The 15,196-nt window shown below is 48.9% G+C and overlaps 2 protein-coding genes across 15 annotated transcripts in view; one reads left to right on the plus strand and one right to left on the minus strand.

Moving 5' to 3' along the window:
* STPG1 (sperm tail PG-rich repeat containing 1) overlaps positions 1-3,992 on the minus strand; it is a 58,058-nt gene extending 54,066 nt beyond the window's left edge. For 4 of the 12 annotated variants that reach the window (XM_045035299.1, XM_045035298.1, XM_011284540.4 and 1 more), the window contains exon 1: positions 2,675-2,712. The gene's annotated coding sequence lies outside the window, so the exon portion shown is untranslated. Of the gene's footprint in view, positions 1-1,856; positions 1,884-2,674; positions 2,796-3,326; positions 3,488-3,859 lie in introns of those variants that run through there. The other 8 variants (XM_045035301.1, XM_045035300.1, XM_045035304.1 and 5 more) reach the window with 8 other exon arrangements.
* Positions 3,993-4,105: 113 nt separating this feature from the next.
* Positions 4,106-15,196, plus strand: part of NIPAL3 (NIPA like domain containing 3) — a 51,358-nt gene continuing 40,267 nt past the window's right edge. For all 3 annotated transcript variants that reach the window (XM_023258313.2, XM_023258314.2, XM_045035293.1), the window contains exons 1-2: positions 4,106-4,259; positions 8,698-9,021. In XM_023258313.2, coding sequence (XP_023114081.1) covers positions 8,926-9,021 — 96 coding nt within the window. In that variant the 5' untranslated portion in view covers positions 4,106-4,259; positions 8,698-8,925. The remainder of the gene's footprint in view (positions 4,260-8,697; positions 9,022-15,196) is intronic.

Consider the following 15,196-nt stretch of genomic DNA (forward strand, 5'->3'; position numbering starts at 1 on the left):
AACGTTTTTATTTATTTTTGGGACAGAGAGAGACAGAGCATGAATGGGGGAGGGGCAGAGAGAGAGGGAGACACAGAATCGGAAACAGGCTCCAGGCTCCGAGCCATCAGCCCAGAGCCTGACGCGGGGCTCGAACTCACGGACTGCGAGATCGTGACCTGGCTGAAGTCGGACGCTTAACCGCCTGCGCCACCCAGGCGCCCCTTACTAGTTCTGATTCTAGACAAGCCACTTAATCTTTTGAGCCCACTGCCCCCTCCTTAATGTGAGAATGATAATGGTACTTTCCTCTCAACGTGCTCGTGGATTAAATACAATGATCCACGTGATGAAAGAGATGATGCTGCCAGGCCTATGGCAGGCTTTTACTAATACTAGGTTTTGACCTATGCACAGGGATAATATATTAACAGCTTAAAATAAGAACTATCATTTATTGAGCCCTTACAGTCCTAAATACCTTGAATGGAATACTTCATGCTGTCCTTACAATAATCCAGTGAGGTATTATCCTCATTTTACAGATAAGAAAACAGCAGTTTAGAGAGAGGGGTTAGGTGACTTACTCAAGGTCACACCAGAGTAAGAGGTGGAATCGGGCTTTGAACCCAGAAAGTCTGACTTCTGCTCACTCTTAACCACTACAGCAACCTCTACAGCACTACAACCACTACAGCAACCCACTGAATGTGAACCTGCTAAATTTTGACATTTAGCAGCCTTGAGTGGGTATGGTTGGATTTTTTAAAACGAGGATACTACAGGGGCGCCTGGGTGGCACAGTCAGTTAAGCGTCCGACTTCAGCTCAGGTCACCATCTCACGGTCCGTGAGTTCGAGCCCCGCGTCGGGCTCTGGGCTGATGGCTCAGAGCCTGGAGCCTGTTTCCGATTCTGTGTCTCCCTCTCTCTCTGCCCCTCCCCCGTTCATGCTCTGTCTCTCCCTGTCCCAAAAATAAATAAACGCTGAAAAAAAAAATTTAAAACGAGGATACTACAAATAGTTTTCAAAAGCAAACATTTGAGACTGTCGCCCTTTCGCAGAATGCTGGGCTCTCCCAGGACTCAGTTTGAGAATTCCTGGGGCAGTTCACCGTTAGGTAGTTCTAATTACTAGAAAGCTCCTGCCTGTGTCAAAGCTGATTCCTTTTTCTCCCCTTCACTCATCCTCATTCCGCACCTTGGAATCAGCCTGGAATCAATCCCACTCTCTTTTCACGTCGGTGATTTTCAAAATGCAGGGCACAGCCTGCAGTTTTTTGTGAGCTTTTCGTTTGTTATGTGCATGTGTGAGTGCTGGATGGCAACATAAAATGCATTTCTAGCATGGATCACATTCCAAAAGTTTGAAAGCCACTGTTCTATAGGACTCTTCTTCAAGTATTTGAAGGCAGTTGTCATATCCCACTACCTAAAGGCATTGGACCTTTTCAGCCTCTGCAATACCTCCTTGTAGTATGGAGATTCCTCCCATCCCTCTTCTGGGTATTGTCTTCCGGCCCCGTCACCAGATTCGTCTGAGTCTCTCCTCAAAGTTTCTTAGGGACGTCTTCCTTAATCACTCTCTCCTACAGAATACCACCCCTCTCTCTCCAGCCCGACACTGCCTTATGTTTCTCAATGCACTTTTCACCACCAAGCATCATATTTTATATGTATTTCTTTGTTTATGGTCTTCCCCAATAGAACGTTCATCACTGAATCCCCAGTGTGTTTCCTAGCACATAGTAGTTGCTCGATAATATTTGTGGGATGAATGGATACTAGGGGTAGACGTATTCTAGCCATAGTCCATATAGATGTATTCATAATACAACTCTTTCCTTTTGGAGCCACATTCTATAAGGTTTTAACTCACCTGACTATAAATACAGGCATATCTTCACTCAACTACATGTTAGAAAAAAAAAACCCTTTATCATTTATGTTATAGTATTATCACATATTTTATACATCTATACATGCATATTAATGTGCGGCATGTATCAGTATATACTAAATCATATATACTGTTACTGTATGTGGAACTTTATAGTATTTGAGTGAGCAGTTTTGACTATATGAGATTTTTACCGACCCCAGTCATATATAATGCTAAAGGTGCATCTTGAAAGTAGTTTACACTTTTCAAAGCCCTCTCGGGGGAAATAATCCATTTAATATTTTTTCATGAACTGAGAAGGCATGTCAGAGAGCAGGAAGGAGCTTTAGCAGCCGGCTAGTGACTGCCAAATTCCAATCTCACCCTTTCACTTTACAGATGGATAAACTGAGGCCCAAAGGAGGGGAGACTTCGCTGAGGGACACCCGAGTTGCTGGGGAGGACCTGGGGTTAGAACTCAGCTCTTTGTCGTCCACCCACTGCCCAGCACGGAGCCCCCAACCGTTTGTACACTCCCAGAGGCAGAGGCAGGGGGCCAGAGGCCCACGCCCTTCATAGGACCTCCGTGGGGGAGGGCAGGCCGTGGTTATCATCACCGCTTTAGCTGGGGGCACACCATCAGGAGGGAGCACCTCCGACCTTGGCTTTTTCTCGCCCTGGGGCACCACCCAGCTCCGCAGAAGAATTCCGCACGCACCCAGAAGGCCGGGGATCTCAGTGGTGTCCCATGGGGTGCGCCAGGTCCTCCTCCCCACCACCCCGCGACCCGTTCCCGGACAAGAACTGCCTCCTACCTCGTCGGGTTCCCCGGGGCTGACTCTGGCCTGCGCAGCCTCCCCGTCGCTATGGCAACCACCCGCCTAACATTCTAGAGTCCTTCCTCAGCCCGCCTCCTGAGTAACTAGCCAATGGTTTCCTCTGTTTCTTTAAGGTGAAAAGTTGTTGGCCAATCGCCAGAGGCTTTTCAAAAAAAAAAAAAAAAACCCGCAGGGAGTTTGCCAGAATTTTAAGGGTTCAGGTTAATTAAGTCAGGATGGGTTGGGAAATTTAATAGGGGATTATCTAAGTGATCCCTCAAATGTCTTGTGATAGACCAAGAGCCTTAGAATTTTACCTACCCAGAAATCTTAGTTAAAAGAATAAACCTAAGACAACATTCCTCCAAGCCCTATGTATAAAAGAAAAAAGATTGCTATGGACAACGATCCAATGGCAGACAGACATATAGTGTTCCTTGAGCCCCTCTTTACAAGGTTCAGAACAGTCCCTGTGATCTTGTCACTCGCCAGCTCAGAACCCTCAATGGCCCCCCCTTAAATTTAGGATGAAATCCAAAAGTTTTATTAAGCTGGCCGGGTCCTCTGATTGCGGCTCCTACCACCCACGCCCCAGAAAAATCTTGCTCGAGTCACGCTTTCCTATGGGCAGTTCCTACGAAATGCCAACCTCGTTCTGCTCTCGGGTGTTCCCTCTGAGTCTCTCTGCCTCCAGATCTGAACCAAATCTGGCTACTTTCTCCTCCTTGGGGGTCTCTGCCCAAATGCCATTTCTTCATCTGTGAAATGGGCATGAGCTCCACGTCCCTCTCAGAAGGTTGTTGCGAGGATCTGAAATGAGATGCATGTATGAAGAAGTGTAAGCTCCATGCACGTGTTGATTACATTTATTGCCTACCGTACTTATGGTTGTACATTACAAGTGCTAGGCTCACTGGAGGACCTTAAGCATTGCGGAGCTGCGGACGCGCTGGGAGCGTTGGTATATAGCTCAGCCAACAGGTGTTAGGGGAGGGCCCGCAAAGGAAGATGTATATGGCCCCCAGTACTAAGGAAGGCTTTTGGGGTAGCCGGGTCTCGAGGGATGTGAAGGATTTGAATAGATGGTGAGAGCATAAAGTGCAGCAACAGCAGGAGCAGAGCCCAGGAGGCAGAGCTCCTGGCAGGCTGACCACCTGTCGGGCAGGGGAGGTGAGCAGTCACCTGAGCTCTCCGGAGAGCGAGAGCGGGGTTTGTTCCAACGTTCTTGGTGCGGCCGCTAGAGGGGACCCCCTCCAGGTGAGCGCGAAGCTGGAGGAGGGCGCCGCCTCCCCAAGGCTCTCCCCCTACGCTTCAAGCAAGCTTTGAGGCACAGCCAATAGCCGGGGGCTGTCCCGCCCATCCCTTCCTCGCAGCCACTCGCCTGCACGAAGTCGCCGCCAGCCTCTGACTGGCAGGCGTCCTGCCAAATCACATCGCGGCCTTTGAAAGCAAACCACTGCAGCACCCTGGCCGCTCTTGAGTTGGGGAAGGAATTAAGGAGGCTGTGCCTCCGGGTTGCGCGAAGAGTCCAAGTCATTTCTCAGAAACCTCCGATAGGTGGTCCTTAGAGAAAACGCCGCCGGTGAGTAGTGATTAAGCCTGAGAGAGGGGGGGACTTGAAATCAGCCTTTGTTTTTTTCAGGAAAGGGAATGCATTTGGAATCATTTAACGCCCCTTAGTACAAATACCCTTCCTTCTTGCTGTCATCAGCCTTGCAGGTCTGGGTCTCGCTGCCTCGGAATGCTTTTTTTCCCCCATTTTTGCAGGGGGCATGGGTTTGCCTTAATATAGATGATGGCAGGCTTTACCAAATCAGGAAGTGAAATGCGGTAACTTTGCCAAAATTATCCCTCTACACGCCGGCTCGGGCTTCCTGGCAGTAGCAGATGGTGGAGTTAGCAGGTGGAATGAGGGGAGGTATTCTTGATGTATACTGGCTGCTGGAAGTTGTAGTTTCCAGCTCAATGGGAGGGCAATGAAGAGTGTAACCCTTTAGTGAGCCAAAGCCCAGGAAAGGGAAAGGGCTTGGCGTAACTGGCACTCAACCAGCCGGAAGGCGAATCGTCAGGTGGTGGGAACGAGCGTATTTTATTTATTTTTTTCAGATAAAGCCAAATCCTAATGCAAACTCTACTCTTAGCAGCCATGAACTATGGTCCTGTCATCTGTCTGACCTGCTCTGTGGGTTGGTGAAATAATTCATTGAGATAAGGGGGGGGGGGGGAGGAATGGAAGCAAGCACCTAGAATTATATTTCCTTTCTTGAGTCAGTGACCCTGTGCTCACTGCTGGCTGTGACGGCCTCAAAATTAAGGGGTGGCTGGGAACACAGAGTTGGCCACTTGCCTCTTGGGCATATGTTAGTCCTGGAAAAGTGCTTTGAAGGCAGAAAAGAAGAATCATCCAGGCAAAGAATGTGCGCCTTACAAGGGAGGGCAACTGGCAAAGAGTTCCTCCAGAGCTTTTATTTTCTTTTTTGAATGTTTATTTATTTATTTATGAGAGAGAGCATGTGAGCAGGGGAGGGGCAGAGAGAGACGGAGGCAGAATCCCAAGCAGGCTCCGCACTGTCAGTGCAGAGCCAGATTCAGGGCTGGAACCCTCGAACTGTGAGATCATGACCTGAGCCAAAATCAAGTCAGATGCTGAGCCTATTGAGCTACTCAAGCAGCAGCCCCCATCCGAGGCCTTTAGTCTAGACTCCTCCCGAGCTGAGGGAGAGTTTCCTGTCTTTTCAGGTGATGCCTCAGAGGCCTGAGCGTTTCTGAGGCAGAGAGAAGAGCCGCTTTTTAAAAGCGAATTAAATGACAGTCACAACACCACCACAAACAAAAACAAACACAGAAACCCACCTGAACAAAGTAGCTGGTCCAAAGAAGGTTAGGAGGCCTAGGCTTCCATCACCCCATTGGCATGTCCCCAAGGCCTGTTTGCTTTCTCTGACATCCTGTGGGCGGGGCTGGAGCTGTATCTCTGGAGTTGTGGTTGTATCTCTGCAGCAGTTGTATCTCTGGAGTTGTGGTTGATGAGGCCTGAGTAAGCCATTCCATTCTTGATTGCAGACTGCATCAGGTGCTTAACAGGCCTGCCTTTAGCCAGTCAGGAGGTATAGATGGAGGTCACCATGCCAGGCCCTGGGCCGGATCTTGGCAAGGGATGAACAGGGGATTCAGCAAACGCCTTCCCAGAGTTTGTGCCCCAGTGCCTCTCCGGCTCCAGCTTGAAAGCCTCTAAGGGTCTCTGGGAGGTCTGTCCTTGGGCCACTCTTCCTTCCTAAGGCTACTATATTCAAAACATTAAAACACATAAATTTAACCCAATAATGCTTTTCACCCACACATGAAAGTATCGTGAAGAATAATGCTGCTTTTCACAAGATTGCAAATACTTTACAGTCAGGGAGGTTTGATTATGGGATGTGAGTTATAAAATTGATGAGTGTACCCTGTACGTATTGTATATATATGGCATGTATATGTATGTAATTAAGGTATTGACTATATACTGAATGTGTAACCTCATCTGGAGATAGCAACAAGGATTTGATTTTGAGGCCCTTCAACAAAGTGAGACCTGGGCTAAATGGTCTTCGTGGCTGCCCCTGTGCCAAGCCCTGCGTCGCGTGTCTCCTAGATGCTGGACGCAGTGTTAGCCCTGTGACATATGACTCCTACCAGGAACCAGCATTCCTGGGGAGAAGGCTAGATAACAGAAGGAACTGGAAGCCACAGGACAAAGAGCAACTTTGTCCTCAAGCCTGAAGCCTTGAGGCATAGCAGAGGCTGTGTCTGTTTGGCATATAGTAAGCCCTCAATAAATGTAGCCTGAATGCATGAAAGAAAGGAATATTTGTGGGTAAATTAAATAATTAAACTGATAAGAATAAAATTAATAATAGCTGCCATCCATTGGCCATTTGTTATGCATCGCATTTTACATGCATTATCTCATCAAATTCTCGCAACAGCCCTGTGGGGGTAGAAATGTTATTATCTGATTATCTGTATTTTCCAGCAGAGAAAACTGCCTGGAAAGTTAAATGACTTGGCCAAGGCAAACAGGTAGCATATAACAGATCAAAAGCTGTTTATAACATTTTTTAAATTGAAATGAGCATGTCGGATGCATACAAATTTGTATGATTGATTTTTTTCTTTCTTTTCTACTATACGAAGACTTCAAAGAACCCTTAGCGTTGTGGTAAGGTGTTTTTGGCCAGGCCTTCCAGAACCCTAGGAGCATACTTCATCTTTCTTCTCCATTTGGTAGAAAAACTTGACACGCATTGAAAATATCAGTCCGATAAAGTCAACGGGAATTACTGTCATTGACGATCTTACTTGAAGCCACATTATTACCCCCACTTTACAGATGAGGCACCTGAGTCTCCCAGAGGTGGTATGATCCGGTCACACAGGTCTTCTCCCAGGGTCCAGTGTTACCTCACCTGTGCTAGGCTGACTTTCGGGTAGCAGCCCAGTTCTTCCACCATTCGTGAAGATAGCTTTTCTTCTCGTTCTTTCATTCCGATATCGAACACAGGTGGTTCCTTTATTATGACAGCAGGATATTTTTTGGAGGTCTGGAGAGGCAGACAAGACAATCTTCTACTTCTCATGTAGGGGAGCCTATGGAAAAGGTAGGATTTCAGTTAGGATATGATGGGAAGAAGGAAGCTGGGGGGGAGCAAAAAGGCGATTAGAAAAAAAATTTTTTTAACTGTTTAATTATTTTTTTAATGTTTATTTATTTTTGAGAGGGAAAGAGAAAGCGAGCACAAGTGGGGTCGGGGCAGAGAAAGAGGGGGACAGAGTATCCAAAGTGGGTTGTGCACTGACAACAGAGAGCCCCATGTGGAGCTCAAGCTCTTAAACTGTGAGATCATGACCTGAGCCGAAGTCGGATGCATAACCCACTGAGCCACCCAGATGCCCCTAATTATTTTTGAGAGAGAGAGAGAGAGAGAGAGAGAGAGAGAGAATCCCAAGCAGGCTCCATGCTGTCAGTGCAGAGCCTAACATGGGGCTCGATCCCATGAACCTTGAGATCATGACCTGAGCCGAAGTCAAGAGTCAAACACTTGGGGAGCCTGGGTGGCTCAGTTGGCAAAGCGCCTGACTTCGGCTCAGGTCATGATCTCATGGTCGGTGAGTTCGAGGCCCGCGTCGGGCTCTCGGGTGACAGCTCAGCACCTGGGCCTCCTTTGGATTCTGTGTCTCCCTCTCTCTCTCTGCTCCTCCCCTACTCACACTCTGTCTCTCTCTCAAAAATAAACATTAAAAAAAAAATTCTAAAAGAGTCAGATGCTTAACCAACTGAGCCACCAGGTGCCCTGAGGAAAGGTAATTTTTAAGGGCCAGGGAAAAAGGTTTTGAGGTAGATGAGCCATGTCTTTATTATTATTTATTTATTTTTATTACTTTTTTAATGTTTATTTTTTTAATTTTTTGTCTACCTTTTATTTATATTTGAGAGAGAGAGAGACAGAGCACAAGTGGGGGAGGGGCAGAGAGAGGGAGACACAGAATCTGAAGCAGGCTCCAGGCTCCCAGCTGTCAGCACAGAGCCTGATGCGGGACTTGAACCCAGGAACCGTGAGATCATGACCTGAGCTGAAGTCGGATGCTCAACGGACTGAGCCACCCAGGCGCCCCTTTAATGTTTATTTTTGAGAGAGAGAGAGACAGAGTGTGATCAGGGGAGGCACAGAGAGAGAGGTAGACACAGAATCTGAAACGGTCTCCAGGCTCCAAGCTGTCAGCACAGAGCCCGGCCAGGGGCTGGAACTCACAAACCGTGAGACCCTGACCTGAGCTGAAGTCAGCTCCTTAATCCGCTGAGCCACCCAGGCATCCTGAGCCATGTCTTTATTAGGGGAGGCCAAAGGCATGATATAATTTTGTAAATGACTTCACTTCTCATGACGGCTTGCGTTTTGTCCTCAAAGTATGTCTCCCCTTGGGTGATCAAGCTGGGCTCACTGTACTTGCATTCTTCATGTTCCTCCCCACCACCCTAGGGCGCCGCCAGGATAAGGAATCGCACCCTCCCCTGCCTGCTTGGGAGAGACAGAACCTGGCACTTCTCGGGGTGAAGGTGAGGGAGAAGCTGTAAATCAGCCAGAAGAGCCTCGAAGTCCTCCAACGGCCCCGTGAAAGGAGGTGACCCCCCGCCAGGAGAGATGGTCTCCGGGTTCGGCCCCGCCTAGCGGCAGCTCCAGCTTCCCAGGGAATGTTCCACTAGCGCCATGGACCGAGCCCGCGGTGCGGCTCTGCAGCTGCGCCCGCTCCTGCCCACAAGCAGCGCAGACCCCGGCGGCAGCGAGGCTTCCTTCTCCTACAAGGCAAGAGCTTTCTTTCTGATTTTGAAATGCGGTGTTTTTCTAACCCGAGAGTAACACAGCATAGCCCTGGCTAACACGTATTTCCGGGGTCTGCGTGCCTGTTAGCGGCAGAAACAGGCACAAATGTAGGAGAACGGGTAATCCAGAAGAAAGAAACACTCATTGAAGTACATAAAGACAGGGGGTTAGAGAAAAAGAGAAAGAGAAATATTTTTTAAAAAATTTTAAGGTTTACTTATTTTTGAAAGAGAGAGACAGAGCATGAGTGGGGGAGGGACAGAGAGAGAGGAAGACCTAGAATCCGAAGCAGGCTCCGGGCTCCGAGCCATCAGCACAGAGCCGGACGCGGGGCTCGAACTCACAGACCGTGAGATCGTGACCTGAGCCGAAGTCAGGCGCTTCACGGACTGAGCCACCCAGGCGCCCCGAGAAATATTTTTAAAGGGAGGTATTCCCACTTAGAAGATTTGTTTGTTTTAAATCACCTACTCTATTACTCAGAGATAAGCCTTGTTCATATTTCTCCTTCCTGTCTTTTTTTGGTGTTACGCTTTTGGGATCAGACTGCACAGAAAGTTTTGTATCTTGGTTGTTTCACGTAGCCCTATTTGTGGGTTATTTCCCCGTGTCATTGAGTCGTGATTTAACGCATACTTTTTGAACGGATTGCCCAGTAATCTGTTGAGCTGCTCTATCAAAACTTTCTGGACACATCCCCTACTGTTAGATGTTCAGGTTGTTTCTACTGCGGGGTGAGTGTAAACAGGGCTGCAGCGAGCATCCCAGAGTGCTGCTTGCGTCCCTGCTGTCTCTAAGAATTGGCTAGCCCTGGGAGAGGTGTTCTCTGCCCTGTGAGTGAGGCCACAAATGCCAGAGCATCAAGAACAGAGAACACAAGAAAATACAGTTAATGCAGTTGGCTGTGATGAATGTGTGCCAAACAAACAGATACAGAATCTAAGAAAACACAGAACACTCTCCCAGGTGAGATTTCTAGTAAGTTTCCATTTCAATTACAAATTATCTCTGTTACTTACTGTAGAAGTACCTTCCGGGTGCCGGAGCAAAGGTAAGTCAATCATGGTGACTCTACCAACAAGCTTAGGAGTTGAGTTGAGATGGGAGATGGGCACATGCACAGTTATGAGCGAACTGAAGTTCCAGGGGGGATCAAGGGAAAGAAGACGCGTCCTCGAATCCCTAGTCTGCTCCTTCCCAGCTAAGTGCCCTTGGACATATGGCTTAGCCCCTCAGAGCTTCTCTTATGAGTAGAATGGTGGTAGTGATCCCTCCCTCCATCCCTCCTCCCTCCAGCCATGTGGATCAATGAAAAAGCACCTAGCCCACGCAGGAGGCATGCGGGAGGTGCTTGACTCACGAGTGCCTGGGGTTTACAAAGAGGAACAGAGGCAGGTGCCCAAAGCGGAGGAGCGTGTAGTTAATTGTGCCTAGGGAGAGAGGAAGTTGCTTCCTTCCACCTTGATTTGGTTAAGGCTATTTGGGTTGCAGGGAATAAAAACCCATTTCAGAGGCGCTGAGACAAAAGGGAAAACTATTATAATAAGACTACAAGGTAGCTCCTGCCACCAGAGGTAAGAAGGGCAAGAAGGAGATTAGAACAAATTGGAACTCCTCCCCCGCCTTTGACAGAGGGAAGACCCGATTGGCCAGTTTGGGTCAGGTGTCTACCCTGGTCCAATCTGTGGTGGGCAGGTGGGTGGAGTCTCACACAGCAGACAGGTTTCTGGGGCTCCCTCCTTGTACGCCGCTCTCAGAGAAAAGTGGTTATGTGGGCTGGGCAGGCTGCCCCCAAATCATCTCTTATATTTGGGGCAAGGAAAACGTTAAGAGGGCCCAAGTGCAACTTTATCAATGAGATGAAGTTAGGAGCACGCCGTTTGAATTGCAGCGCTGCTCTCTGCCCTGGTTGTTGGGGCGGGGTCAGTGAAAGGGAGCCCAAGAGGCCAGCTGCCCAGAAGGCAGCATCGCAAGGGGTTGCCGGCACTGGAGGCTTGGCCTCAGCCTGGAAGAGTCAGGCCTCAGTTTCTTGTGTTTAGCGAATAGGCTTTCAGCTGAGCACCTGGCTCTCCCTGCCTGTGTGGGGTGGGCGGGGCTGTATAAACCATTGAGCTCTCTCTTCCCTGAAGGAATTTGCAGTCTGGGAGAGAGGTGGGGGAAGCTATTTTTATCAGTGCCTTAGCCTTCCGGACATTTTTGATACAAAAGTAGAGCTAGGAGGGGTGTTACCAGCATGGCCTTTAGACTCAGACCTGTCTTCAAGGCCCAGCTCTCTCACTGTCTGTCATTGTAACTTGGGGGAAAGGCATGCAACTTCTCTGCAGGTCAGTTTTAAATCCACCCTACGTGGCGGTTGCGACCAAGACCTGAACTTACAGATGTAGGAAACTGAAGCTGCCTGCATCCACCCCTGTCTCTACTGATAGAAATCCTATGTATTCTTCCAGCTCCAGCTCAGGTATCACCTTTGGCAGTTTTCCTGGAAGGAAAATATAGGTCCTTTATCACACTTCCGTAGCCCGTTCCCAGTTCCTGTAGTAATCATCACGATCATAGCAGCAGCTAACTTCTGTTGACTGTTTACTATATGACAGGGACTGTGCTAATCCTTACAGGGCCCCTCAAGGTAGGTATTATTACAATCCCCTTTTACGTATTAGGAAACTGGCACAGAGCGGTTAATTAACTTGCCCAAGGACACACAGTCAGTAGGTAGTAAAGCTGGGATTCGAATTGAGTGTGTGCATTGCCAAGGCCCTTGCTTTTATCCCTGGCTCCCTGCTGCCTGCATTGGGCCCACCACTCTGCCAGGCCCCTTCTCTCCCTGACACTGGTTAGTAAGTATTGAAATGGCAATCCTGGGGAAGATAATGCCTCCCCTGCTGGAGAAGGTAAGCATCAGGGAGCTGGCCTGAAGCCAGGTGACAGAAGTAGCAGAGCCTGGAGAGCCAGGCAGCTGCCTCTCTTGTATTTGAATATGAGTAACCCTCAGAGCAAGCCAGAATGCAATTCATACTGAATTGTTGGCAGTTTTAAGCCCAAGGGATTGTGGGAGGTGAGTTTAAATAGCAAGTAATGACTGGTCTTGTCACCGTGATATTTAAATAGAGGCTCTTGTTGGCAGATGTAAAGCAGATGTTAGAACGGGAGATCTGAGCTGAGGTTTCACTCAGCAAGGTTTCCTACCTCTGGGACCTTTGGCTGCTTTTCTGGAAACCGTTTACTTTTTTTCCAGAGTCGTAGCTGGCGCCAAAAAGGTCCTTAGAGCTATTGCTAAGAATAGTGATAATAAAAATAAAAATGATAAAAAATAATGATAGTAACAAGCTAGAATTGTTTTAGCACTTTTTTATGTGCCAGGTGATGTTTCAACATGTACGTTATTTCATGTAACATGACAATCCCATGAGGGTTTACAGTCCTCCATTTTTCAGAGGGGAAGCCAAAGCTCAGAGAGTTAAGGTAATTCCCCTGAAGTCATACAGCAGTAAGTGGCACAGGCAGGACCCCAGCCCAGGACTTCTGGTCTTCAAACTCCACACAGGGAAGCTGAAGCAGAGAGAGAAGTGACCTTGATTTTGCTGCCCCACCCTTGACATTGAGGTCTGTTGAAGCCACGCCAAGAAAGCAGTTGAGTTTGAAACCTTGCTGCCTGCTTGTAGTGTGGCCCTCGCCCTCCTTCCCTCTCCAGCAGCCCTTCCCATTCAGAGGCTGCACTGTGAGTACAGGGACCAAAAGTCCTGGCTTGTGCCTCACGGCCACGTATATTAATAGAGCCCCCTTTCGTTTTCAAAGCGTCCCAGTTGGGTCGACCTGTGTCCTCAATGTAATATAAGATAGTTGGGAGGCCTCACTACTTCCTCACCTGTATATATGGGACCAAAGTGCTGGGAACACCTGTTAAGGTCCGGCCCTCCCACTTGCTCACTCTGACTCTGGCCGTGTCTTGGTCTTTCTCGGGCAGTTGAAATTCTCCACTGGCTGGAGCCCCCATGGAGGTATTTGCCTCCAAATGAGGCTGGCCCTTGCCTCTTTCCTCCCTTCTCTTCCACCTCAGTGGACTCTGCCCAATGAAGTCGAGAGCCAGTTGGGAGCCAATTAGGTGTTGCCTCAGCGGCATCGTCCCCATCTGACATCGCGGGCGGAGGAACTCAGGATCCAAAGATATGGCAGGTGAAGATGCTGGCCTGAGGCCACCACCGGGCAGTTCTCCCAACCTGCCCCTCAGTGGGGCAGGAATCTGTTTTAGTCTTGAGACAGAGTCACGGAGTCCAAGGTCAGATCCCTGTTCTGGCTTAGCCATCCACGTGGACTTGTTGAACACTTCCCCCTTTAAAAAACTTCTGTGAACACACCTGGTGTGGTTCCTCTGCAAAAAGAGGAAGTCGGTGAAGCCACCCAGGCCCCACCCCTCGTTCCCTCCCTACTAGCAGACCCAGACACCCCCATTTTGCAGTTTTCCAGCTCTGAGGTTTGGGGGCGGAGCTTAACGTCAGGCGTTCTGCCCGTTGTCACCTCGACTCTGAATCGCCTCTCGCCACACACTTGAGGGCTGCTAATAGGTGTACGTTCAAACTGTGTAACCCCTGGGCCGGTGGCATCGCCTTTGCCTGACTTTCAATGCTCACAAAATTGAATCAAGCACCACTTCACAAGGGCTTGGGGCATAATTAACGTTGATGAAGCCCTTTGAGATGCCTGGATGAAAGGGCATTTAATTATATTGCGCTGTTACTAACCAGGTCTGTCTGTAGCCAGTTATTATGCGTGGAGATTGATATACTTGTGGAAATGGCTTTTAAAAGAAACCCCAGCTGCCTGGGTCACTAGTGGGAATGTAGCACTCCCGAGGCAGGGTTGTCTTTTTTTCCTAATTTACCTGGGCCGCCTTTGAAGGGCACCTCAGAGAACACAGTGGGAGACAGCCCGGAGGAATAGTGACCGTCGGGAGACTGGAAGTCAGACCTGGAGCGTCACAGAGCCTCCCGTCCCCACCTCTGCCAAGTTGTTACATTTCTTTGGGCCTTACTTTGTTCACGTGTAAAGTCCTTCCAACCCGTGTGCCGAACCTAGGACTCCTGACAGTACACACTTCGTAGGTGGGTTATGGCCCAAAAGCAACGCATGGAAAGGGTTTCACGCCACACCTAATGTGTATGTATAAAAACACTCCATAAATACCGTCCTTGATTATCATAGTAACCTTTTAATCTTGTTTTTCTGCTGCTTAGCCTGCTTATAATTTTTTTTTAAGTTTATTTATTTATTCTGAGAGAGAGAGAGAGAGAGGGAGACAGAATCCCAAGCAGGCTCCACACTCAGAGCCTGACATGGGGCTCAAACCCGCAAACCCACGACATCACGACCTGAGCCGAGATCAAGAGTCGGAGCCACCCAGGAGCCCCTACGGTTTTTATTTCTAGGTTTGGGCCCTCACCATCCTCCTCCCCGAAATAGTATTGACTCGTCTACATGGCCACAGGGGCTCATTTCCCTTCTTGATCTCTTTACTTCCACCTGGCGAGTTGTTAGCACACTCTTCGGGCAGCCTTGTGGACCTCATCGGCATTGCATCTGAGGACAGCTTAGTCTCTTGCAGTAAAAATAAAATAGCTACCAGTTGTAGGTTGAACCGTATGAAACTATGGGTCCATTTTGTATGGGTCCAAGTGGCAAAATAGTGGTAGTTTCCTCCAGCTCACCCTAGTTCCAAGTTACCGAGGTAAGTGCTTTCTCCCAACTATCTCAGGAAGTCCCCCGCACCAGCTCTGAGAGAGGGGCACTGCTGACCCAGCTAGCGAGGAGGTGAAGCAAATCCCCCAGCCCGCGCTTGAACCTGCAGCCGCGTGATCCCCACGTGCCCTCTGAAAAGCCCTCGCTGTGGTCTCCGCTTTCTGCACAACTCCCAGAGCCTGGTTCCAGCTCCCCTTTGTCCCCCATAAAGGAAATAAGGCAGCTGTGAGGTGTTGTGGGAGCCAGAACCAGGGTCCTTCTGTCTCCTCTCTGCCCAAAGCAGTCGCTGTAGAATCGCTGCCAGTTAACTCTTTGAACCATTAATCATTAGCATAGATAAACTGACTTTCTGCATCGAGTGCCTGCCTGGCCCCCAGTTCTCTGCCTCCTTGAGGATGAGTTCCTTGCTCTGTAGCCTTAATGA

Source organism: Felis catus, chromosome C1 (assembly GCF_018350175.1).
Source record: "Felis catus isolate Fca126 chromosome C1, F.catus_Fca126_mat1.0, whole genome shotgun sequence".
Taxonomy (NCBI): Eukaryota; Metazoa; Chordata; class Mammalia; order Carnivora; family Felidae; genus Felis; species Felis catus.